The sequence below is a fragment of the Physella acuta genome, unplaced genomic scaffold, assembly GCF_028476545.2.
Source record: "Physella acuta isolate Inbredline_101_S28 unplaced genomic scaffold, ASM2847654v3 ptg001370l, whole genome shotgun sequence".
Classification (NCBI taxonomy): Eukaryota; Metazoa; Mollusca; class Gastropoda; family Physidae; genus Physella; species Physella acuta.
Genome location: NW_026732885.1, coordinates 86,047 through 113,982, shown reverse-complemented (window position 1 = coordinate 113,982; position 27,936 = coordinate 86,047). Strand labels below are relative to the sequence as shown.

General features: G+C 40.8%; 1 protein-coding gene across 1 annotated transcript in view; it reads left to right on the top strand.

Annotated features, from left to right (window-relative positions):
• The window catches only part of LOC131927074 (mucin-2), a 72,300-nt gene that overhangs the window by 10,186 nt on the left and 34,178 nt on the right, over positions 1–27,936 (top strand). Inside the window, exon 6 of the mRNA XM_059282731.1 lies at positions 167–1,946. Within this exon, the coding sequence (XP_059138714.1) occupies positions 167–1,946 (1,780 nt within the window). The remainder of the gene's footprint in view (positions 1–166; positions 1,947–27,936) is intronic.

The window sequence follows — 27,936 nt, the reverse complement described above, 5'->3', positions numbered from 1 at the left end:
ATAAAAGAAATATTTTTCTTAAAAACTATATGTTAAATTTGAGTAAATAAGATAGAATTGTTTGCTTGTTTTGTTAGTCGTAAAAAAAAAGTCACATTTTTGTACTAATTTTCTCCCTTTCACCCCCAATTCCTTCCCCTTTCTCCCTCATCATTGTGTGCTTCAGCAAACCGCCAACCACAATGGTGAAGCCTCACCTCTTAAACGTAGAAACTCAGCTAAAGGCCCCCACCCTAACATCACCACCTCAAAGACCAACATCCAGCGCAGCCACTCTCTCCACTGTGTTAACCAGCCGGATGAGAATTCTAGTCCATCCCCAAAGAAAACATCCCAGGCTCAAGCCTCTGGTCAGTTGTTGCAGGACATTCATCAGTTACCAGCCCCGGTTATCATGAAACCTTCCGGCGATTATAAGAAATGGACTAATCAAAACACTGCAAATATCAAGGCGCTGGCTTTGAGTGAGAAGAAGGAAATCATCCGACCGGAACCAGAAAGTAATGTTAATTTAAGACTATCAGGAGCAGACGAGACCAACAACTTGATAGATGCTGAAGCTTCTGTTGCCAATGACAACCCAGCCAGGAGTGATGGACAAACAGGTATTTCCTCGTCCCACACTGGGCTTTACGTCAAACGCAAACCTGCGCAGGTGCAAAGAGTAACGACTACTGTCACACTTAGCTCTAGCAGCTTCTCTCCCGTGCATGAACTCTCCAACCCCACCCCTGCAAGCACTCCTGTAGTTACCCCCTCCCCTGCACTAACCCCCCAGCACGCTAACACCAACGACACTCACCTTTTAAAAACAAAGCCCCCCACGCATGCCAACAACCCCTTGCAAACCACCAGCGCCAACCAGGGGGTAAGTAAACCTCAGGTAACCGCTGACCCGGAACCACAACCCCGCCAGTACCGTGGTCTGCCGAGCGTCAAGCTGTTGGCCAAGTCGTTCGGCAGCACCAACGCCTTGAATGTGAGCTCATCCTTAGCTTCTGGTTCACGCTTTGGTGGCAGCCAGTCCAACCTGTATGATGGTAAAGGTGTAGTAAGGTCCTACAGCAGTGTGTCCATTACCAGCCCCAGTAAACCACACTCATCTGGCCTTATACTCCTCTCTAAGGGACAACCTGTGACGACCAGCGCTGAGAAAACAGAAACTCCGGTCGTGAACGGGATGGCTCAGCAGCAGCCGGTTATCAGAAAGGTGCAAAGCACTCCCCAAAACAGTGGGCCTAGCGAGCTCGAACTGGCCAGGCTTAGACTGAAAACAAACAGGCCAGCAAGGGAGGTAACTACAAACGCTGAGATTTCAAGCAGCCAGGATAATTCCCAAGTTATGGTCCCTGGCTCAGCAGGTCAGGGCGACACAAACGGGAAGCAGTTGAATGTTGGGACTTATATGAAAAAAAAAGACAGCTCCGCCGTCAGGCCTGCTAGTGCTGTGACCACAGTTGCGTCCACTGCCTATTTAAACTCCACCTCCGTCTCTAGAGTAGGCGGCGGATCAAATCCACAAATTGACTCCAAGGCTAATCTGAGGCCTACATCCACCCCTCCCACACAAAACAGCACCAGCAGTACAAAACCCTCTTACCTAAAGTCCAGCAACTCTCAGAACAAACCCACTTCAGATCTACCTCACCAGTTAACCAAGGGACACAATCTCACGCCGAATACAGCTGTCGGGGTCGGCAATGCCACAAACAATTCTCTCCCCTCCAAGACACCTGGCACCAGTGCCAGAGTCGTCTCCACGGCAACGTTCAACATGCGGAGGAGCAAGTCCAAGGAAGAGCTCCAGGAGAGCCCGCAGGTGTTCAGTAAGGAACTCCTCCTGCGCCAGATTGAGGCCAGGAGGAGAGACGACTACGACAACACCGAGAGCAACTTCAGGGCCATGTCCAAGCTGTCACAGTCCATGCCTTCTTTAGTCAACGAAGGTAGGATTTTTTAATCTTTTTTTTAAATCCTTCTTTGCTCCTTGTAATTCATCATGAAGTAATCTCATCAATACAATATGAAAGCATTATTGCATTTATTGTGTACAATTTAAGCCAACGCAACATCCTTACAACAGTTATTTTTTTATTTTAAAAAACCAATTCTTTAAGTAATTATAAACATATTATTTCATGTAATTAAATTTTTTCATGAAACAAATTTTAATTTTTCATTGTAGAAAATAAACTAAGAAATAGCTAACCAGAAGGAAAAAGCTAATCAGATACATCATAATTAACACACACATCTCACATTTTCCATTCAGCACTTCCATTTATTTTGAATTGTCAAATGCTGTCTTTTTCTGCTCAATATGTGTAAAAAAAATTGCTATGATTCCCTTTACTCAATTATAAATTGCTAAATTATTTCAGAAATAATTATTGTCTATGTCTTTATTAAGAATTGTTTCCCTTTATTTTTCTTGAAATTATATTTATGAACACATTTGCACTTATTTCCATGCTAAAATTACATGTTGAAAACCCCCACCTGCAAATCTACTGTGTGTATGTTTGTAGATGGCAATGTTAAGTTACTTTGCTCACTGAACATGCACAGTTGAAGTGTGATCCTCTTGATGATATACAACATACAGGAATATGTACTCCTTTGATGGTTGATTGGGCATTACAAAATCAATTTAGCTGATATCAATACTTTACCTGAACTCTGACAATTATGTCTATCTTAACCCTAATATTAAACTTTTCCTAAACCAAACAGTAATACCTACCCTAAGCCTAACAAAACAATAGTGCCTTCCTTAACCTTAATAATGATATTTAAGTTAACAATAAACATTTCAAAATACTAACATTGATGCCTATCCTAATGCTAACAATACAATCACACGTAACATTAACAAAGATACTTAACCCTAACAATGATACAGAGACAACCACACCTAACCCAACCCCAGCAAGGCCATTGTGAGGAAAGAGAAACTAATACTGTAATAAGATCAACAAGGCAGGGTTGTGTGACTGGTGTGAATCAATAGATGATGGAATTAGTCAACAGATGTTAGACATCTCTCTAACACACATGTTTATGCAACTTAGTTATGAGTATGCATGTGTTCTGGAATGCATGTGATGTGTGTGTGTGTTACTGTTGGGTGTGTGCATGTTACTGCTGGGTGTGTGTGTTGCTGCGGGATGTATATAGTGTGAATGTGTATGTACTGGGTTTGATTTGTGTGTACTGTGTATATGGAATGTTTGTATGATTGTACTGGATCAGTGTATGGTGTGGGTATTAGACCATGTTGTTTTGAGTGTGGTTCTGTTTGTAAGTTGTGTATGATTTATGTGTATACATATTGTGCTCTAGTCTATGCACTTGATGTCTCTGTGTCAGTATACATTTTGTTCATGTGTGTATGTGTGTGTGTTCATGTGATGATTCATGGGGTGGGTGAGTACTGAGCAGTTAATACATGATTTAAGGGGACTGCACTGAGCCTATTCTATATTTATCACATTGCCATTTGTGTCATTGATTTGGCTGAAGAACGTCAAGTGCTAGACCAGACAAAATATGCCAGTCATTTCTCATTGCTATGGGTTTTAACCTTTAAAATGTTTAATCATATAATTTTATATATATAAAGCGTTCAAACACACCACACACACAATCAGGGGAGGCTATATGTCAGGGACGTAACTGATACCTTTTACTTTATCTCCCTTTGTGGTTGCTTGGTTGAAGATACAAATAAATTTGCTTGGTGGCTGAAATATTTCTGTGTTTTTTAACATTCAATGTCTTAGCTCATTTAAAAAAAAGATGATAATGCACATGTTTTGTATAGAAAAGATAGCATACACATGTAAGGAACTCATGTTTTTTTAGTTGCTCCCGAGTAGAGCTATTGCCCCTATATATCACGTTTTCCTCTATGTAGAAGATCCCATATTCTCAGTTTATCCAACACTGCATGGCGGTAGTTAGTTCCAGTCTACTGTATAGTCCCATGATCCCTGTATGTGTGGATCTCATACATGTTGATGACAAACTTTTAGAATGTGCAGCGTCATTGAAACAAGACCGACTCGGCCATCCTACGATTTGATCAGCGAATATTTTACTACAAATGACCCGACGGCCTAACTCCTTATACCATGACACACTACCCTTCCTCCACATCAATTTTCGTGGTTCTAGCGGAAATAAAAAAAATAAAAAAAATAAATAAATGTTATTTCTCCAACTTTTCGCAGGATAAAGTCGCAAAAGTTTCCCCCTCCCCCCCCCTCCCACCATACTTAGCGTTTGACCTCATTTACACTTTAAAAAAAAAACTGCATGCCATGGTGTTTTTGTAATCTGAACGTACGTGTGCGTGTTCCAATCGATAACCACAGTCAGTCCTGGTGAAACCATATACAGTTCAATTACTTTACTAATTATATAACGTGCGGTGGTCGATAGCGACTAATGGGACTGGACTGATTGATTACATTTCTTGTGTCGTCAAGGCATTGACGGATGGGGTTAAGATTCTAAACCGCTAAGTCTTTGAACTCACGCAGTCCGCGTAATGATGAGAACAACATATTTCGATATATAAAGTCATGTCATATGATGTGACACCGTTTGTCTGTGATACGTAGTCAAACTCTACAGTATCCACTTCATCTTTCTGGGAGAAATGTCAGTCAGTTGTACAGCCGTTAAGTTGTTCGGCAGTCACATCGTTCTGTTGACAAACTTGTATATACTAGTACCTCTGTTGAAGCATTTATTTAGTTCCAAACACACCCACGCACATAATATATATATATATATATATATATATATATATATATATCCCTTTATTAACAAAAACGTTAGAACTGCCGAACAACTCAACTCCTGTACAATTAACTGATATTTAAATGAGGTCTGTGTAATGATTACGTCTTTAAGAATGTTTTTATCACACTAATTTAAAAAAAAACTAGCCAGCCATTTACCAATGCAATCAAAGTGAATCTAGAAAATGATGCCAGCGTTTTGTTAAAACAAATTTCGACAGCATCAGCTGTGAAGTTTCATTTGAGAACCTCCGATATTGTATATTGAAGAATGTGACTGGCAGCCTTATAAATGTTTGGATAGTTAACTTTCTTCCACCGCCCGCGATTCATTATCACCTCCCCACCCTCCCCGTCCCAAAATTGACTGACTAGTGCCGAGGACTGACTGGTTTTATCGTGGCGGTGATAAATGTATCAGTTATTGATTGCGCATTCCCAGAATTCTTGGCGTGGGTAAGGGATCTTTTGTCATGGGGTACGGTGTTGGGCATGTTTGAGCTGATTGGTGGAGGTATTTCTGTCGTATTGACGATCGATGATCGGTTGTTTATAGTTAACGGCTCTGCGGGCTGATATGTGTATCCACTGGTATTTTTGTTGGTGTTAGGCAACGGTTCTTATGCTGTTACTGCTTTAGGCCCTTATTAGGTATTAATAGGATTAGCAAAATTAGCACAATACATTGCAGGAAATTTTCTTTTTATACGATATTTGTATCCACTGTATGTTTGTTCATTGCCAACATTCTTATGGCGTTACAGCATCAAAACATTTTATTGATTAATTGATTAGCCTAATACCTTTTAGAAAATTATTCATCTTTTTACGTACCACATGATACCCCTTCACCTCTGAAAATATTAAAAGTGAAAAAATATTTTTGTTATAAAGAAATTTAAAAAAAAATGAACTGGGCAACATAATCTTCGTTGTCGTTTTGTTTGAATGTCAGATATTGTGCCATTTGTCTGTGGCAGACTTGTCTAAAACACCTGAAGTAGAGCACAGGTCACCACGTGATGTCAGGTGTTGTGCCATGTGTCTGAGCCAGACTTGTCTAAAACACCTGAAGTAGAGCACAGGTCACCACGTGATGTCAGGTGTTGTGCTATTTGTCAGTGCCAGACTTGTCTAAAACACCTGAAGTAGAGCACAGGTCACCACGTGATGTCAGGTGTTGTGCTATTTGTCAGTGCCAGACTTGTCTAAAACACCTGAAGTAGATCACAAGTCACAACATGTTGTAGGCTTTGATGAGTGAACACTCGCGCCAATTATTGAATATAGACAAGGTTTACGCTCGTGATTTCATTATAAATCTTTAAAAAACTGATCTGAAAAGTCTGAAAGTTTTCTTTTGAAATCACGTAAATTTAATGTTTTGAGCACAAGACTCATAAAATAGCGATACAAGGAAAATATAATTAACAAGGGGAGAGAATATAAAGGGAGAGCATACCACGTCGCGTCCCTTTTCAATAAAACCGCGGTCATTAGTTTAAAATGTAAGTATATGTTTGATAACATTATATACCCTCGTGACCTCTGGCGTGCTTGTTAACTCTACATCTATTCATCGGGACAAAAACATATTTTCCTAATGTAAGACTACATTTTTTTCTTCTGGTAGGCCTTTGATGTGTCACGTATGAAATAACCGTGCCGTTAAATCCAGTCTACTGGGGCAGATTGTTCACGGTGAACGGTCTATGTACTACACACTCCACTAAAACCCCTTTAGAAAGACGGCTGCTTTCTTTAGCCTAGCTCAATATATACCCAAGACATCGTTCGTTCTTGTCTAGTGTTAACACGTTCATCATTCTATTATATATATATATATATATATATATATATATATATATATATATATATATATATATATATATATATATATATATATATATATATATATATATATATATATATATATATATATATATATATATATATATATATATATATATATATATATATATATATATATATATATATATATATATATATATATATATATATAGGGGATTTCGATAAGTCGGTTTAAACAAAGTAAAAAAGACAACACAATTCGGTCAAAGGTCAAAACACCACCAAAAAAATGAATATAGCTGGCTCTCAATGAACAGTAAATTCCTCGCCTTAAGTACCGTAACCGTGTCGTCAACAGGTAAAATAGCATTCCTGACAGGTCAAATGACCCGTTTTACTGGCACCTTTTTATACATTTTGACAACAGCTTCGGTCTGTTCTGTCTTTCTCAGCTGGAAGAGTTTTACCTGTATGTGCATTTTGTGTGTCACCATTCAAAAAATTCATAAAAAACGTTTTAATAACAAGCTTTTATGTAATGATGCACTAAAAAGTAGAAAATAAATTATAGACTACTATTTAAATAACTATAAAGAAAAGCGTGGGTCACTTTAGTATCTATTGGATACCTTTACTAATGTTAAGGAAGACACCCACGCTTTTCTTTATAGTTATTTAAATAGTAGTCTATAATTTATTTTCTACTTTTTAGTGCATCATTACATAAAAGCTTGTTATTAAAACGTTTTTTATGAATTTTTTTTTCAGTACTTTACATGTTTTATTTACAATAGAGTTACATGACTAAAAACCATTGCGCGCCTACTGAACATCACGTTCAGTAGGCGCGCAATGGTTTTTGAACGCAGCCATTACGTGATGGCGCAGCTATTGAAGGTGATGACGCGTGTGGTGTGGTTGGCTAGACATGCCTACTAATTCGGTCCAAATTTTTATTAATTCATAAAAAATTAATTAGGCATCCAATTAAGTCAAATTTAGTTTCAGATTGCATTGTCTTCATGTCTTGACACACGTGCCAAATGTGAATCGCATCGGTCAAGTAGAACTGTCCGAATTTCCACTCCTGCGTTTCGGTCTAGACAGACTGACGACTGACGAGGAAGTGAGTTAAATAAAAGCTTGTAATAAACCAATGCAGCTTGAAAGTGTTACAGCAAATAACATTTCATTGCTTTGCGTAAATTATATATATATATATATATATATATATATATATATATATATATATATATATATATATATATATATATATATATATATATATATATATATATATATATATATGTGTGTGTATGTGTATGTATATATATATACCTACATATTAATGTGTATATATGTCGTATTGTTATCTATATAGATACCACTTCCACCACTTCCCCTTATCAAAATATGTTAAAACACAATACATAAATATAATGTTTTATTTATCTTTTTTTAACAAGACGGGTTCAATCTTTGATGGATGTTAAGCCATTCCGTGACATTAATGCTACATGTATGGCCTCTAAAGAAACCTGATAGCTGCCAATCAAAGTTGGGGAAAAAACAGGATATAAGTGGCCGCGTGTTGTCAATCAGAAGGAGAGTAACGGTCCTGTTTTTACATTCAGGAAGAAAGGACCATGTCATGCTAGTCTGATGAAGATGTCCCTGTCTTGTTAGTCTGATGAAAACGCCCCTGTCTGAAGAAGACGCTCCTGTCTTGTTAGTCTGAAGACGCTCCTGTCTTGTTAGTCTGAAGATGCTCCTGTCTTGTTAGTCTGAAGACGCCCCTGTCTTGTGAGTCTGATGAAAACGCCCCTGTCTGAAGAAGACGCCCCTGACTTGTTAGTCTGAAGACGCTCCTGTCTTGTTAGTCTGAAGACGCCCCTGTCTTGTGAGTCTGATGAAAACGTCCTTGTCTGAAGAAGACGCCCCTGTCTTGTTAGTCTGAAGACGCCCCTGTCTTGTTAGTCTAATGAAGACGCCCCTGTCTGATGAAGACGCCCCTGTCTGAAGAAGACGCCCCTGTCTTGTTAGTCTGATGAAGACGCCCCTGTCTTGTTAGTCTAATGAAGACGCCCCTGTCTATTTAGTCTAATGAAGACGCCCCTGTCTTGTTAGTCTAATGAAGACGCCCATGTCTCGTTAGTCTGATGAAGACGCCCATCTTGTTAGTCTAATGAAGACGCCCCTGTCTTGTTAGTCTAATGAAGACGCCCATGTCTCGTTAGTCTGATGAAGACGCCCATCTTGTTAGTCTGATGAAGACGCCCCTGTCTTGTTAGTCTAATGAAGACGCCCCTGTCTAGTTAGTCTAATGAAGACGCCCCTGTCTTGTTAGTCTAATGAAGACGCCCATGTCTCGTTAGTCTGATGAAGACGCCCATCTTGTTAGTCTGATGAAGACGCCCCTGTCAAGTTAGTCTGATGAAGACGCCCATCTTGTTAGTCTGATGAAGACGCCCCTGTCTTGCTAGTCTGATGAAGACGCCCATCTTGTTAGTCTGATGAAGACGCCCCTGTCTAGTTAGTCTGAAGAAGACGCCCCTGTCTTGTTAGTCTGATGGAGACGCCCCTGTCTAGTTAGTCTGAAGAAGACGCCCCTGATAGTTGACGTTGAAATTTGACAAGCGGTTTTGCAACACGACCCACGCATGTCTTAAAGCAGAACTTGCAGACGTCTGGGGCTGTGTGTGGGTAGGGTGTGGGGGGAGGGAGACGTGTATTGACATTAGCAACAGGTGGAAATATTGATGGTATCCAGGTGTTGATTGTGTGAGGTGTGGTCTGCTAGGTATCGATTAAGATGACACGAGTTGAGATTTTTTAAATGTGGGGTTTATTGATTTTTGTTTTATTTTTAATAGACGCCTGTTTGCATTGAGTGTCAGTTCTCGGAGTGGTCGTAATTAGGCTGAAGTTAGAACTAATCAGTTTTCTTGTCTTGAAGTTGTCGCCCCTGTCTGGTGACGTTTTTGGTTTTTAGTTATCGCCCCTGTGTGGTGACGTTTTTGGTTTTTAGTTATCGCCCCTGTGATTTTTGTGCCATGAAGTTGTCGCCCCTGTGTGGTGATTTTTGTGCCATGAAGTTGTCGCCCCTAGAAGGTGACGTTTTTGTTTTTTAGTTATCGCCCCTGTGATTTTTGTGCTGTGAAGTTGTCACCCCTGAGCAGTGATGTTTTTGGTCATTTGGTTGTCGTTTTTATTATATTTCTGCCGTGGAGTTTACACCTTAATTTTTCGGTGCAGTGTTTTTCGTATTGTTATAAAATAAAAATAAACGTGTAAAATGTAGAATTCATATATACTAAGGGGACGGGTTATCAGAAAAAGAATCAACTTTCATCTACAGACGGACACTATGCTACAAACATTTCTCCGTGTCTGACACACCGTTTGGTGGGGGGGGGGGGGGGGGAATTAAATTTTAAAAATTGTACAAAAATATGCCAACATTTCTCAAAATTGAGCTCTGTTGTGTATCAGGTTTAAACCTTCTTACATGCACTGTTGGCAAAACATTCCCCCCCCCCTTGTTAATCTTTTAATCCATCAGCTTCACCCACTTCGTTCGAATCTTTAATCCCTCTTCCTACTGTTTGGAGCGATGCCAGCAACTCTCCACATGGTTGATCGTTACATCACAGCCACTTCGCGCAATACATCGCTTCTATCACTCAGCAGGTACCGGAACTGCAGTTTGTTAGACATGCGCATTTGGTTGTGTTTTGCGTGACAGTGCGTTCCTAAGCAACTGTACTTTGATGTTTCGATTTCGGTTGATGCGCCGTTGCCATGGTAATAATTTGAACGCTTTAGGTGTTGCAGCAATGCGGGACATTTGTTAATTAACTCGTTGTTCTCAATTTGAAATTAACTTAAAAATTAAAATTCCGTTTGTTTATTTTAAAGATGTCATGGTAATAAAGAAATCGATCTTATAAAGATTTTCGCTGAAGACTTAAAAATGTCTAGTGTACAATTTGGGAATCACATCAACTACTTATAAATCGACAACTTGCTACATATGTATATATATATATATATATATATATATATATATATATATATATATATATATATATATATATATATATATATATATATATATATATATATATATATATATATATATATATATATATATATATATATATATATATATATATATATATATATATATACGCTGTATTTCGGTGAAATGCAATCCAGAGTGTGAAATGGATCTGTTGTTCTCGTTTTTTTGTCTTCCCCTCAAAAAAATAAAAATTACTTTCGTGTGCGCGTAGACTGGTAAAACGAAAGTCATGTTTGGTGAATAAACGACACCAAAGAAGGGAAAACAAGGAAAATTATAGTGGAGTGGAATTAGGAGCACGATTAGCACTGGTTCTCAAGTTTTCATGAAGTTAAACGTGGGTTTCTAACGAACAGGTCTCTGCTAGGTGGCTTTTGTTTTAATATTTTTTTTTAAATTTTTGTTGCTAATTAAGTTCATCAAGTTAAGCTTGTGTATTGCAATTCAGCGGTGTTATTGAGTAGGCCTACATCTCGTCCCTGGTAAAAAAAAAAAATATCCCAGTTGAAACGTTTGAGAATGGCTGAGTAATTCTCTCCCCTCACTGTCAAAACGCTGATGACAAATTACGTCTTTTCTTCTATTGCCCTTTCATCTGGGTTACCTGTCCCTGTGTACGTGCTTATCGCCCTTTTATACTAGGCAGTTTTTTTTCCATTCAGGATTTTTTTCGTAACAAACTTTTACTTACTAAAAAATAAAAATAGCAGTGCAATAGAATTTCAGTCGTGTTCATTAATGAGGTAACTTATCGGGGGCGTTTAGATATCAGGTTTAAATCGATAACGAAGAACATTCGTTTATTTAAAAAAAATATTGTATGAAAGCTGACTGAGCGCATAGATAAGATGTTTGTTTTAATATTTCTTGTTGTATGGACACGGTACATCTGTGTTTGTGTTTTAAATCTCGGCGTATCTTGGTTGGTATCGTCGTTATTGAGTGGTAGATGGACGTCTCGATTTACGTCGTGTATACTGAGGAAAATTTTTGATATACGTCAATATTTGCTGAGGTTGTTGGAAAAATAGAGGGGGGGGGGGGTGATTTGCACTTCGTAATTAGATTTACGTCTGTATTTTTAAACCGTGTATTTGATTTTTAATTTATTGTATAGATTTCGAAGTCTTGTTGGGTAGATATTAAAGTCTTGTTGGATAGATATTGAAGTCTTGAAAGTCATTATTTTCAATGAGGAGTGTGGGGCTTTAATGTGAGTGACATATACATGTTGAGGCAACGAACTTGTCAATGTTTAAATGTAGAAACGGGATATAAAGGAGATCGTTGAGTAAGTCCACATTACAAAATTATTTAAAAAATAATTATGGTGCATCTTTATTTCTTCAGATAAAATATATTACTTTTTATTTAAAAAGTATGAACCTTTTTGTTTCAGTTTTTAAATATTTTTGTATTAATGAGGAAGCTTTTAATTAAATTTTGCATGCAACTGTTAAGTGAATTTTTGGCTGCTTGCCGGGAGAATGGAAATAACAGAATGGGCTAATGTTTTGGCAGGGATGTAATGTAGTCGGAGCATCGTTGTGGTTAATTATGTATACCAGGGGTCACCAATTAACGAGTCAGTGGGTAATGAAGTAATTAGCTTTCCTGGTGAAATGTGCAGTGTCATCTATTTTCTACTATGCCTGGTTTATTATTCCATAAACCAGTGTCTTCAACTTTTGTTGCTAAGCAACGGTAAAAGGGCGTAGCGGTGTTCTGTTTATGATGTTTGGGTTGTTAGTTGTGGCAGAGGCACCGGGAAAGTGTAGGTGGCACGGGTGTTGTGTGGCCCATACTTACCATGGCCCGTGTATTCAGACATGGCCCATACTTTTCATTGCTTATGTTGTTATGGCCCAAACTTTCCATGGCCCAAACTTTCCATGGCCCATATATTGAGACAAAGCCTAATGTTTCCATGGCCCTTGTAGACATTGCTCAATATGTCCATTGCCTTAAGTTGATATGGCCCCACTTTTCCATGGCCCGTATATTCAGACAAAGCCTCATTTTTTCATTGCCCAAATGTTTTATGGCCCGTGTATTCTGAACTGATCTATTTTTTTTTTCTATGGCCAATGTAGACATGGCCCAGACTTTTCATGGCCAGTGTATTCAGATATCACCCAAACACCGTCCCATTTAAACTTTATAAAGAACCGTCACAAGAAATCCAGGCCTAAGTGTCGTCCACAGAAGACCACTTTGTATTGGGGTCAGCATTGACCACCACTGACATTAGTGTCAGTTTTTTTTTTCAATCTGTCAGTTGTTAAAAGATTGATCAGACTCAAGCAGGCAGGGGCGCCTCGCGAATAAGTATTGACATAATTTTACACGACACCAGTTTTTTGTTTGTTTTAAATTTCTCTTCTATTGTGATGGAAATTGTGGACAGTTCTGGACAACTTTTCTTAGGTGGGTGTGAAGTGGAATATGTTTGACCCATCTCTGTTAATGCTTTCAACATTTGCTGTCACACATAGCAAGTAAAGAAAGTAGATTAAATATGTAATCTATACAATCACTTGTCTAGCTGGTTGGAATAAAGATTGAAGTTATTGCCATTAGAGAAAATATCTTTGAAGGGTGGATTGCCATTTTCTGTCCATACACAGTAAAGGCGGCTGGGCATAGTGCAGACCACACTATCAAATGCTGAGGTTATAGAAACATGTGAACTTGCCCCATGGACCCTCATGTTCGAAAGGGAAATTTACTTTTTATGCTGGGTATATAGAAAGAATTCTTGTATGTAAAGAGAATATTGTTGCATACTAATATTGTATGTAGAGGATATGACTTTGTTCGTAAAAAATATCTTTTTATATTTCTCTATATGCGCGATTATATTGCTGTGTGTCATAAACAAGTTCCTTGTGATACGCATTGTGTATTAAAATCAAATGTTTCTTGTCAAGGAAATACTGTACGTGTTGAATGTTTAGTTACAGCTAAAGGAGATAAAGCTCTAGTAAACGTTGAACAAAACTGTGAGTGTCAGCTATCCAGCAGTCAGCCCCCCCCCCCCCCCCCCCAGCTGTGCCCGGCCACGCATACATTATTCCGCCATTTCTTACTTACCTTTTGAATGCAAGCGAGGCGAAATTTGAAATCACCTTCAATTGTTATAGGAAGGGGGGGGGGGGGGAGAGGGGGGGGGTTGAAACTACCTTTTGAAGTATTGGGTCAAGGTCAATTGTGTTTTATTTTCTCCATGCATCGCCGTCTTCCGGTAGAAAATATGGGACTGTTGTACATTTTATGTGAGGTTCTGTAATCTGTTCTTGTTGCCACCTTCACTGAGTGCTTATTACGGCTGAGGAGTTTGTGCAAATCTTGTTAATAAGTAACTTGTGGTTTCATTCGATGTAGATAATAGTAGATATTACATTTTCTTTTGTATGCAGTGGGATTCAGCAAGATATATTTTTAGCTTAAGGTGATTAACTAAAAGTAAGTATATTACACACATTAATATAAACCTAACTTTAGAGGGTACTTTAAGTGCGTGTAGTGTTGGGGAGGGATTACATCCATGATTATAATTAGCACACCCGTCCCCCTAGTTTCCGTGAGCGTAGTTGTACATACGGTATTATTAGCCTTCGGTAATTAGATCAAACTCAATGGACCAGTCGTTTGGCCTTGTTGTTTTTTATTTGGTGCATATTTCTATTCCAGCACCCGTTTAACATAGTGTTGTGGTCCATTCGAGTTGTGGCCCATCAGAGTTTTGGTCCATTGGAGTTTTGGTCCACAGATGTTGTGTTAAAGGATATAGTATACATGTTACATGATTAAGTATACATCTTACACGATAGAGTATGAATGCTGCACATTAAAGTATACATGAGGGGTTGGCGTGGTCGAGTCGGTAAAGCTCATGGTTGCTAAACCGAAAAGTTTGGTTAAAATTTGTCTCGAGTTCAAACCCTCTGGCAGATAAGGCTCGATCCCTTCCAACACTAAAAATTAAGAACGAAGAAGAAGAACGTATACATTTTACAAGATAGAGAATACATTTTACACAATAAAATTTACATTTTACACAATCAATTATACATTTAACACAATAGATTATACACTTTACACGATAGAGTATACATGTTACACAGTAAATTATACATTTGACACGATAGAGTATACATGTTACACAGTAAATTATACATTTGACACGATAGAGTATACATGTTAGAGCACACGACAACACCTGGTATAGTTTACATCAAAACTTTTCTGAATACTGGAGAGACTACGATCAATGCGCCACACCTGGGGGGGGGGGGGGATCCTGTAGCATCTGGCTGATGCTCCCGTTTACACGTGAACTGTTAACACATTGATGACTCGTGTTACGTTGTGTTACTTCAAGTGCCTGGTCAGATAGTTAGCAACCCGTCTACATGGTGATCAGATAGTTAGCAACCCGTCTACATGGTGATCAGATAGTTAGCAACCCGTCTACATGGTCAGGTAGTTAGCAACCCGTCTACATGGTCAGATAGTTAGCAACCCGTCTACATGGTCAGATAGTTAGCAACCCGTCTACATGGACAGATAGTTGTAACAAAAGAAGTCTGACAGTTGTAGACAGAGCGAAGACCCACCCACTTGCGCGTGACGTCAGGCGTGACCCGATCGGTAAGTTTGATTCCTCCGATCGGCGTCCCGCGTTCGATCTGCTGCGATTATTATTATTGGTCCGGGCCTGGCGAATGGCCAGCAAACAGGTTACAAGCTTGATTTGTACTCTATCGCTGGGGACAGTCGGTAGGTGTTTAGTCGAGGTAGCACTTTGGCCAGGCGAGGTAGCAGTTTGGTTGGCTAGTCCATGTAGCAGTGTTTTCAACTGCTGTGTTCGATAAGGTTTGATTAAGTGAGAGTTTTTTTTCTGCTTAGGCGGCAGGTAGGTGGTGTTTTAGATACTTAGGGATATGAATGTTATTGTTGTTAGGATTGTTTTGTTTAATGTTTAGGGTGATGATACTTTTTACTGGGTTGTCAAGCTGCTCACCAAGGCTGAGAAATACATCAGATCACACTGTTTTTATAGTTACTTAAAGTTTATTTTTTTAACTGGAGGTGACGCGTCATTATAATCGTGTTCAAATGAAATCGTTCCTAGTTGTGACCGTGTATTATTTATTTCGCGTCGTACTACGGTATTATGGTATTATCGTCAACAAAGATACCACGTTTTTATGCTCTTATATTTAACACATAGAGCTACACTATACTTCTCATAGTTGTTTTGTTTCTTGCAATAGGATCATGGTTTTGGCAACGACTATCTAGAGCTGAAAGTTGGCATGAGTCTTGTACATGAATAGTGTTACATATTATTTAGTATATATATATATATATATATATATATATATATATATATCATATTATATTATAGTATATATATATATATATATATATATATATATATATATATATATATATATATATATATATATATATATATATATATATATATATATATATATATATATATATATATATATATATATATATATATATATATATATATATATATATATATATATATATATATATATATATATATATATATATATATATATATATATATATATATATATATATACGTACTGTATTCGTTAATATCTAGATCGATGACTTGTGTATAGAGTTTAGTCGTTCAATAGCGAGACTGTGCTTATAAAAATGTAACTAGCCTAATATCTAATTCCACACACCACCTGTTGTTTTCTATGGGTTGTTTTGATCCACCGTGGTAAGGGAGGTCGTCCCGGTGAATGGTGTGTTGACACCTGTCACCATTGATACACGTGTGTCTTGACACCTGTCACCATTGATACACGTGTGTCTTGACACCTGTCACCATTGATACACGTGTGTCTTGACACCAGTCGTCATTGATACACGTGTGTCTTGACACCTGTCACCATTGATACACGTGTGTCTTGACACCTGTCACCATTGATACACGTGTGTCTTGACACCAGTCGTCATTGATACACGTGTGTCTTGACACCTGTCACCATTGATACACGTGTGTCTTGACACCAGTCGTCATTGACATGTGTGTTGACACCAGTCGACATTGACACGTGTGTGTGTTGACACGAGTGTGTGTGTATTGACACCAGTCGACATTGACACGTGTGTGTCACCCGTTGACACCCGTTGACCTTGACACAGCGTGTTGACACAAAACGGCTGTGGTGAGTGCCCGCCTGTGTCATGAAACATTCGCGCAATGGGCGCGTGGGTTTTGTTCCCAGGGTCACCACTGTCCTCTCTTTTTCTTGTTGGTGCTTTTGATAAAGATACGATGGTTCTTGACATCGGCATTTGAAGGGGCTATTTGGTCAGTGTTATGCTTAGCGGTAGAGAGCAAGACTGCTAACCCGAGAGTCTCGAGTTGTTTCAAATCAGTGGAACGTCCATGAGTTCACCCAGCTCTGATTGGTACCTAACTCACACTAGGAAAACAAAATGCGACTGGACATAGTACTGACCATGCTATCCCTTCTTATGCCGAGATCTCTAAAGCAGATGAACACTACTTCATCTACCCCATGTGACTTGTGCAAGAACGGGAAATGATGATGAGTATGCCACGCCGCTTTAACTTTCTACAACCTAAGTCAGGTACCCATCAGAGCTGGGTGAGCTCAGGGACGTCATACAGTCACAAACAAGACCTAACCAAGATTTTAAACCGCTTAGATTTCAATAAAAAAAAATTCTGTTCAGAGTATATGTTAACTAAAACATGTAGTTCTCGAGTTATTGAATTTTATTTGTAATTGTTTAACTCTATTCGAAAGTGAGAAAAACAACACAAACACCATGCATGCTTTGTACCTTATTGTTAGCTAAACTATAAAGTACCAGATACCTCATCTATGTAGTCAATATATTGATTCGTTATCAACCTTTGTTTCCATGTTCAGCACGGCCCCTTATTCAACAAGGAAAAAACACACACAAACAAACAAACAAACCAAAACCAACATTAAGAGGTTTGTGAATTTTTAAATTAAATTTCAAGCTGTTTGCACATTTTAAAACTCTCCATTTATGGGACGAGTATGGTCGTTAGCTAGAGCACACTATTACAAATCCGAATGTCTCGAGTTCAATTCGGACTTGATATCGAATAAAATAATCTGTACTATTCACCTCCCTAAACACGGCGTGATTCTACTGGAGGAAAGTGTGGGAGGTAGAGTCACGTAAACCGGGTCTGGTTTAGATCCTTTTGTTTACATTTGTTTGACGGATTCTATTTAGGCTACTCACTCCCATGTGTAGTTCATATGGGCGTTAACGGTGGACCACGTCATCAGGTCATGTGTTCTCTGTATAGGAAAACCGAGGATTGTTTTATTACACATCATTGGGCATGTGTTCTGCATCAATATCATATTACTCAACTACGCTTTGGTGAGATTGGGGCGTGAGGTACTGATTCATTGAGTATATATATATATATATATATATATATATATATATATATATATATATATATATATATATATATATAAAATCATGGTGCCAAATCATGTCCTTGAAGCTTAGGCTTGTAGTGCTAGTTCATTTGTACGACTTCATTATGTTGAAACTAAGGCCCAGTGGAACTGAATCCGGTGTAATTGTTTTTGTGTGTGATGGTGTGTTTAGGTTTCTATTACCATCTCAGTTGTTCTAACGTTAGTATCTCATTCAGTAATGACCTCAGGCGACCCGATCCATTCTTTATAGAAAGTGTTTAGTGTTTTTGTTCACATAGGCTCATAAATAATGTTCGAATGTTTTTATAGGCAAGGCGGGGTGTCTTTATAAATTACTTTACCAAATTAAAACATATTTTTATCTCTACCCCTCTATATCTACAAGTCACAAAAGGCTGGACCCTCTTTAATAAAGCCACGAAAAACCAATTTCTTAAATAACCACACCGTAAACGAAGTTAAAATTATATTTTTTTAAACACATGACAACATTCCTTACGCTACCGCTGTCTGTCATTCATCAAATTACCATCATTGTCAGAACCCCTGTCAGCAAACATGTTCACGTAAAACTCACGATAAGACACTCACGTATGAATTCTCAACGCCACACCTGACTCGTGGTTTGAGGATCCCTGTACTTGGTATCCTTGTTTACCCAACAACACATTCCTGGGATCCAAGCCGACCTCAGAACCTCAAGTCATAAACCATGACTGCAACCTCCAGTCATAAAACCATGACTGCCCGTGACTGATCAGGTTTTAAGACAGCTTTTAAATCAGAGAATTTCTGCTCCACTGAAGCGTCACTTTATTTCAACGTACGGCCATCGGTTGACGCTGGAACCGATGTATCGATTACCAGGCTAATCACGGTAAAAAAATCAATTCCATTAATCGGATCAAAATAGGGTTGTTCTATTTTTTTGTTTTCGTAAATAGGCGCCACGAACTGGATTATTCTGGATTAGCCTAATCTCTTATTTCACGTGCTCCTGATACAATAAGTGTACATCTAATGATACGAGTTTCATTATTAACACGTGACGTCATTTTAATTATATACACCTTGTTGTGATTATTACAGTATGAACAGCGTGAGGTCTTGGAGTGAAGAGAGAGAGGAGAGAGAGAGTCTATGGGCTGTTTCCAGTATACTTTTATGAAGTTGATTCTGAAAAGTTTTGAGCATTGTTCTTATCTTTAGACCTTTCATCCAGACCTTCCCACTACTGATGTGAATAGTTCTATTTTTAGACGTTTCACATAGACCTTCCCACTACTTGTGTGAATTGTTCTATCTTTAGACTTTTCACATAGACCATCTCACTACTGATGTGAATTGTTCTATCTTTAGACTTTTCACATAGACCATCTCACTACTGATGTGAATTGTTCTATCTTTAGACTTTTCACATAGACCTCCCCACTACTGATGTGAATTGTTCTATCTTTAGACCTTCCCACTACTGATGCGAATTGTTCTATCTTTAGACCTTCCCACTACTGATGCGAATTGTTCTATCTTTAGAACTTTCACCCAGACCTTCCCACTACTGATGTGAATTGTTCTATCTTTCACCACACCACACGCATCGCGTGCCCACTAATGCGCAGCTGCACTGCGCATGTCAAATTGTAGAGCCTGGTCATGTCATTAGAGCCTTCTTCCAAAAATAAATGTCATTATATTTAATGGCTATTAAATCTTTTGATTAAGGAAAAGTGTAGCTTTGAGGGGCCATTCTAAAACCCCATGTAATAATCTTAAGTAAATAACAAGCTAATTACGATACACCCTTCTTAAAATGGAACGAATAAATAGCAGTAATTGTATTATAAACCACGCCCGTATTTACTTTATTTCTCTCATCAAAGTGTTTGGTATAGTTAGCAGTTCTCTCTTTAGTCTGCTATTGATTCTATCCGGTACCGCTGGAGTCTGCAAATACATTTTATTATCTTTTTTTTGTTCTTATGTTGTACACAAGCTTAATATATAAAAATGCCAACCCATTTTTTTGCATTTTTTTTTTTAAAACATGATTCATAACATTTTCTGTAATATTACAGACGATCATGCGAGTGTTTAATTCTCGTTTAAAAAAACAGTGATTGAACTGTACTGAAAAATTACCGATTTTTTTTTAAAATCTAGATGTCGTATGCATTTCTTTTTACACTATTTAACTCATGTCATGGTTTGGGTTAAGGTTTAACACCATGTTATATTTTATTGATTTTAGCTGTGTCATAATTTAGATTCCTTAACTGCGCTTAGTCCCCTTATTATTATAGAGGTGCGAATTTTCATTCTATTTTGGCGACACCTTATGGTGATATATCGTATGAATTCGTCGTGTGTGTGTGTGTGTGTGTGTGTTCGTCTATGATATTCGACAGCCCTTCATTATGTATTGACAATGCGGGAATACCCGGTCTCAAAAGCTGACAAGTGCCATTGCTAATCATTGAATTTGTAAGATTTGGTTTTAAAAGCTTGAATGCCGGTTCTATTAATAGTTCAGATCGTACACAAAATGAGGGCAGGTTTGTATTCTCTTGTGGTTATAGGCACAGGGTTGGTCGATCTTATCTAACTTGGTGTGTGTAAATTAACATCTTTGTTTTTTTTTTTAATTTGGTATTTAAATTAACATCTTTAGAGATGGGTTATTTTAGATATAAATCCCATTACTGGGTGTTATAATGTTTACAACGTAACAATGTTTAACCCTAAAGCAGAGTCAGTACTAAACCAATTAAGTCCCATCTTCCTAGCGCGGTGCCATCTCTTGAGAGATCACATCTGGTCACTGCTGGTCAGTTCTGGAAGCTCCTGTTAATCTTTCTGTTAGCAACTGGGGACATTATCTGGTAACTTTATCTGATCAGTTGTCCCCCATGATTCTCGTGATTATGTACGCTTATCTCCCCTTGACCCTGTTCTTGTGGAGATCGTAGCGGTAAATTGTATTGTGCTGCTCTACCAGAGACAAGTAATTGGATCAGTTGTGTCTAGTCTTGTATGACTCTGACATAGGAGCCCTCATTGTCTTAGAGATCCCAGTATGTAGCGACAACCCCATCTAGTCATTGGATATTTGTTCTATGGGAACATTGGATGAGATAGGGTTTCTGTTGAGCTGTGCTATAATGGTAGTATTGGGTTGTGTGGTTGTGGTATTGGAGGACACGGTTGAGTGATGCAGTAGTCATGTTGTCGTATCTGAGGACACGGTTGAGTGATGCAGTAGTCATGTTGCCGTATCTGAGGACACGGTTGAGTGATGCACTAGTCATGTTGCCGTATCTGAGGACACGGTTGAGTGATGCAGTAGTCATGTTGCCGTATCTGAGGACACGGTTGAGTGATGCAGTAGTCATGTTGTCGTATCTGAGGACACGGTTGAGTGATGCACTAGTCATGTTGCCGTATCTGAGGACACGGTTGAGTGATGCACTAGTCATGTTGCCGTATCTGAGGACACGGTTGAGTGATGCAGTAGTCATGTTGTCGTATCCGAGGACACGGTTGAGTGATGTAGTAGTCATGTTGCCGTATCTGAGGACACGGTTGAGTGATGTAGTAGTCATGTTGCCGTATCTGAGGACACGGTTGAGTGATGTAGTAGTCATGTTGTCGTATCTGAGGACACGGTTGAGTGATGCACTAGTCATGTTGCCGTATCTGAGGACACGGTTGAGTGATGCACTAGTCATGTTGCCGTATCTGAGGACACGGTTGAGTGATGCAGTAGTCATGTTGTCGTATCTGAGGACACGGTTGAGTGATGCACTAGTCATGTTGCCGTATCTGAGGACACGGTTGAGTGATGCACTAGTCATGTTGCCGTATCTGAGGACACGGTTGAGTGATGTAGTAGTCATGTTGTCGTATCCGAGGACACGGTTGAGTGATGTAGTAGTCATGTTGCCGTATCTGAGGACACGGTTGAGTGATGTAGTAGTCATGTTGCCGTATCTGAGGACACGATTGAGTGATGTAGTAGTCATGTTGCCGTATCTGAGGACACGGTTGAGTGATGTAGTAGTCATGTTGCCGTATCTGAGGACACGGTTGAGTGATGTAGTAGTCATGTTGCCGTATCTGAGGACACGGTTGAGTGATGTAGTAGTCATGTTGCCGTATCTGAGGACACGGTTGAGTGATGTAGTAGTCATGTTGTCGTATCTGAGGTCACGGTTGAGAGAGTTCCGTACGTAAAGTATGTTTATAAATGGCTCAGAAATGGGCCATTGAATTGGTACATTCCCAGACTTACAGTCTATGTTACCACTGGTTTAATTGGTGCCACTATTTGGGTCTGTAATACAAATTAAAGTCTATGTTTGTACTTGTTTAATTGGCGCCGCTATTTGTGTCAGTAACAACCATCGACTTAGAGTTCTATACAAATGTATATCTTTCTTGTGTTCCCTCTTATTTTAGTCGTATGAGTTGTTATTATGGTTTTGTTGTTGCATTGTATGAACGTTGCTGCATACGCCCGGTGTTCTTCTCAGAGTATTTGTCAACCCCAGACTTAACAGAACGTCGACTGTGTGATAGTAATATTATTTCATGAGGATCTAGTGTTTTTAAAGTCCGTGTGATTAGAAGGTATTGTGACGAAACCTTGATGGCTGGGGGGGGGGGGGGGGGGGGGGGGGGGAAGAGAGAGAGAGAGAGAGAGAAGATAATATTATTTCGTGAGGATCTTAGTGTTTTTAACGTCCGTGTGATTAGAAGCTATTGTGACAAAACCTTAATGCGTGGGCTAAGGGGGAGAGAAGGTTGATGTCTCAAATGATACAACAACTTATTAAAGTACATTTTATTTTACTTGCGCGGTGTGACCTCTGCTGTCTCTTCCTGATACATCCAAACACGCGAATCTCACGCTGACCATCACTCACACAGGTCATACCCGCCACAACATATAACAATTACCCCCCCCCCCCCCCCAGCACACGGCAACACTCCCTCTTCGACTATCATCATCTCCCCATCATCCACATGGAGGCCTATACTAACGTGTACATACATAATTTTAATATGTCCAAGTCACTCGAACTCGTGAGCTCAACTTTACCTGTCCCATAGGACTTTCAGGTTAAAAAGTGAACTTTTATACCAACGCTGACCACTTTTCACCTGTTAGACTCCAGTGCCTGTAATTTAATTCCACTGCCGACCTTTCCCGTGTCACCTTGAAATCCACCTCCAGCTGTCAGCCGTCACTCATTAGCCGTCAGTCATGCGTCATCTGTCTCATCTCTAATGTATTGTTACACGACGCTGCATGTCGTGTTTTTCCGGAAACAAAACCCCTATGTTATCCTCTACAAGTCTGCCGACCTTTACATAAACCACTTTACTTGGGAACAAACTCTATGCTATTCTTAAAGTCTGCCCGTCTTTACATAAACCATTCACTTTCTTTGTGTAAGTTTTTTTTTCCTGCGTCTTTCGGGATATGAGCTCAAAAACTACTTTATGAAGCCAACTTCAGATATTTAAATTTGAATAGCTTTAATGCTCAGTTTTGTTTGTGTTACTTGTAAATAAAACGATATATACGGAAACACGGAATAATGAATAGTTAACGCGTTGAGTATTAAAAGACTTGGTGATCTATTGACAACCCAGATAATGTGGAATACATTTTTCAGTGGTCAGCTTGACCCACGAGTGTGTTAACATTTGCCAGTTGTACGATGACCATTACATTTCTCCACCCTTATATTCACAGACCTGATACAATGCTCACGCCCGGCTGCCTGTACTACTGGTGCAGCTACCACCTCCTGGACCCCGCCACATGATGTTGGTTTTTCTTTAGCTCTCGTCCCTAGACACACAACCTCAGCCCACTACAACAACCACCACCACAGAAGACCATGGACAGAACCCTGAGCCGCAGCGTGCCATTCCTACCACGGTACCAGTCCGTGTCCCCTGCCAGATCTCCGCGTCTGGACGCCAGGCGCGTGCTGTCTATGCGCTGCCTCTCCCAACCCGCAACTCGCATCAGCTACATCGACGGCGACCCGACCCGCGGCATCAACTACAAACACCTACAACAATCCCCATCCCCGAGCCGCAAGTACAACATACACCTCATCTCCTCGAAAAAGAGCCACCATTTAGTTCGATCCACGAGAAGTTTATCCGCCTCTGATTTACGTTCCTCCCATGTGTACTCATCACTGGACGATCTTTTTTCGAGTTCTAAACGACCCAACCAGCCGAGCGATGGGGTCGTCAGCTGCGAGGACATCTACCACAAGACTCCCTTCTTCCCGGATGTGACGCCGAGTGAGAGCGGCGTGGATGTGGGCGAAGAAGGGTCCGTGTTTGGTGTGGAAGACGACAACGCCTCCCAGCATTCCTACGCCAGTTCCGGTGCCGACATGACCATCGACAGCGAGCTCGATTTCAGCGGGCAAGATGGCGGACATTCAAGGGAGAGAACCGCCGATGGTTATGGTAAAGATGAACTGGATTTCCGGCTGAAATGGCGACCACTCGAGCGTCGGTCCAGTTATGATTTTCACAGCTCGGACAGCAGCCGCTCCAGCCCCGCCTCCTACACGGAGGCCAGGAAACACGAGCTGATGTCCGCACACGCTGGAGATTTCGATAAAATCCAGTCGCGTTTCGAAGCTCTGAAAATTCAAATTCCTGGCGCCACCACGAAAACGAGAAAAGACCACGTCAAATACGAGGTGTCCTCCACCCCGCTGGCCCAGTCCACGCCACACGTCAGTCCCAGGGGCCACAGGGAGAATCAGCTCTCTATCAAAGCCTGCTGGAACGTTGATGATCCGGCAGACGACGCGCAGGATCCGACCAGACCGAAAGCCGCCCGGGTTTTGTTTAACCACGATTTATCCGGCTTCGATCTGCTTGACGCCACAGACATCAACAGCTCTTCAGAGGGGGCTTACTCGGATATTTCAATCTCGTCGATTGTCTCCCCTGGTTCACGTCATCTCAAGGTCGAAACCGCCCAGGTTCGGTCTGAACTCCACTCGTCTAGTTCTACCACAAGCCACGCCGACTCGGGTTGTTTTACGGACAGCTTCTCTCATCTCACAGAGAGTAGTCCGCCCATGTCTTCTAGTGCGGGGGTCGTCAAGGGAAGACCCACCGGGTTAAACGGGGCTGGTCAAGATGGCGGTAAGGAACAGCTGAGCGGCAGGGAATGGTACGCTGTGTACAACATCGGGTCAGCCCGTGAGAGGGCCGAGAAACTGGGGGGCCCGAGTCACGTGACCGAGGCCAACGCCAGCCCCACAAAGGTCAACATACCTTTGATAAACGCGGGAAAACATGCGCAGGAGAAGTTAAGGAACAGGTCCCAGTCCACACCTTCCCCTCCGCAGTCCCCCTCTCCTGTAAAGTCCCCCTCCCCACCACAGTCCCCAACCCTGCCAGTGGTTACAATCCCCTCACACTTACACAATCCCGACCCGTTTGATGTGGGTAAGAATCTTGAACCGGTGCAAACACACGATTCACGTTCAGAGCAAAAATCCCTATTTGAACGCAATAATCTGCGAGGATTAGAAGGGGAAGAGGGTACAGTTGCCAACGTTTTTCTCGGTGCGGACAACCGAGAAAGTGGCGGTGACCCGCAGAGTGTAAACAAAGGGAAGTCATTCTTAAGTAAATGGGATATCGACAGCGGAAACTTCAAGCTGAGTGGCCTCGCTTGGGGTGACCTGACCTCGCTGCAAATAAACAGAGGTGACAGCGGTAGTGCCGAAATAGGGAGGGGATCGGTTTGTGGGGAATCTATTTTAAAAGCCACAGAAGATTCACATCGTGGACACTTGGAGGTATCGAATACACATGAAAACAAAGACATCGATACTTCTTTTTACTGTTATACAGATAATCAGAACATGAATATGAAACAAAACAACAGCGATGTGTTTACTGAGTTATTAGAATCGATTACGCTTGAGAAAGATGACGATTTAAATTTAGATCTTCCCAAGCAAGTTACAAGCGCTATAAATAACTCGGAAATTTGGACCAATGAACGGGGGATAGCCGAGGGTGAGCAAGATTCGAGCGCTATAAATAGAAGCGGAAAATTCCCTCCGTCGTCCCGTGGTGATTGCGACAACAGTTGTCAAGATCACGTGGTATTCGCCACGACAGAAGGGCCAGTGATCGATCCACACAACGTGAGTAATGCCCCGGCCCTCACCCACGAGCTGGTTGAAACTGGTGTGGAAGGAGGAAATACCCACATGAATAATTACATTGATTGGGCCGCGTCAGAAAACCGGGAATTCCCTCCAATGGTCGCACGTGCTGGCGTCATACGGAATTTTAGTCCAGCTAATGGCGAGTTCGAATATGCCCACCAGACTGATTCTAAACTTGTAGTCGATTCCACGGAAAACGATCCTATGCAAATACAATTCCGCCTTTCTGATATTATAGATAACTCAAAGGTTTTAGAAAGTGAAATAATCGATTCACTTGTAAAGAATTATTCTGGTAGTAATCGAAACGTTGGAGAGAGAAACGACGATACCAGGGAGTCGATTACTTGGCATGCGGTGAGCGGTGTTGTGACAGAAGCGTGCAGCGGGCAACAGGATGTAGTAAGCCGCGGGGCGGTCGATGATTCTAGATCGGCTGATCAGTCACTCGGACCGTGCCACGACAAAGGACGTTTTACTCACGCCGCTGTGGAGAGGGCTGAACTCTTTCTGTGCCGTGAGCGTGCGTTGGTAACGTACAGGAGAAATCATTCACAGGCGGTGCTTGCTGCTGTGGTTGGGGATTGGCATTCACACCAGTTGGATAGTGGTGCTGTTACTGGTGTAACATTGGGTGTACACACGTGTGACAGTGGTATTGTTACAAGTGAAACATCGGATGTGTTGGACAGTGTTGCCGTTACGACAGGTGTAACATCGGATGTGTTGGACAGTGTTGTCGTTACGACAGGTGTAACTTCGGATGTGTTGGACAGTGTTGCCGTTACGACAAGTGTAACATCGGATGTGTTGGACAGTGTTGCCGTTACGACAAGTGTAACATCGGATGTGTTGGACAGTGTTGCCGTTACGACAAGTGTAACATCGGATGTGTTGGACAGTGTTGCCGTTACGACAAGTGTAACATCGGATGTGTTGGACAGTGTTACCGTTACGACAGGTGTAACATCGGATGTGTTGGACATTGGTGCCGTTACGAGTGTAACAGCGAGTATCCCCGCGGAGTGCGCCCGGCCCGGGTCGGCCTTGACTGCGTGTTTGAACGAGGAGAGAGCCGGGCGTGATGGATTACAACACGAGGTGATCCGCGCCGACGACACGAACCTTACCTGTGTGCCGATCTACCGGGCCTCACCTGTACAGGGGGGTGTGCCAGGTGATCTCGTAAAGCTCCACGCCCGCCATTCTACCGGGGCGTCGTCTGCTGGGGACCACGCGCTTCACTTCACCGAATCTCCCGCCATTTTCAACACGCGTTCGACTTCTCCAGCCATGCATTACGGTAATCCATTAGATAATCTCCAAGCACAGTTGTCACAAATTACGAGTTGCCCCCCTTCGCAGGGGCACGCAACTGTGTTCAGGAAAGACAACCCGGCTTGGCATGAAAGCGGTGAAGCGTCCCGCACACAACAAGATGTGTACGGCGATAGTGAAAGCCTGAACAGTTCATTCGAGGATAT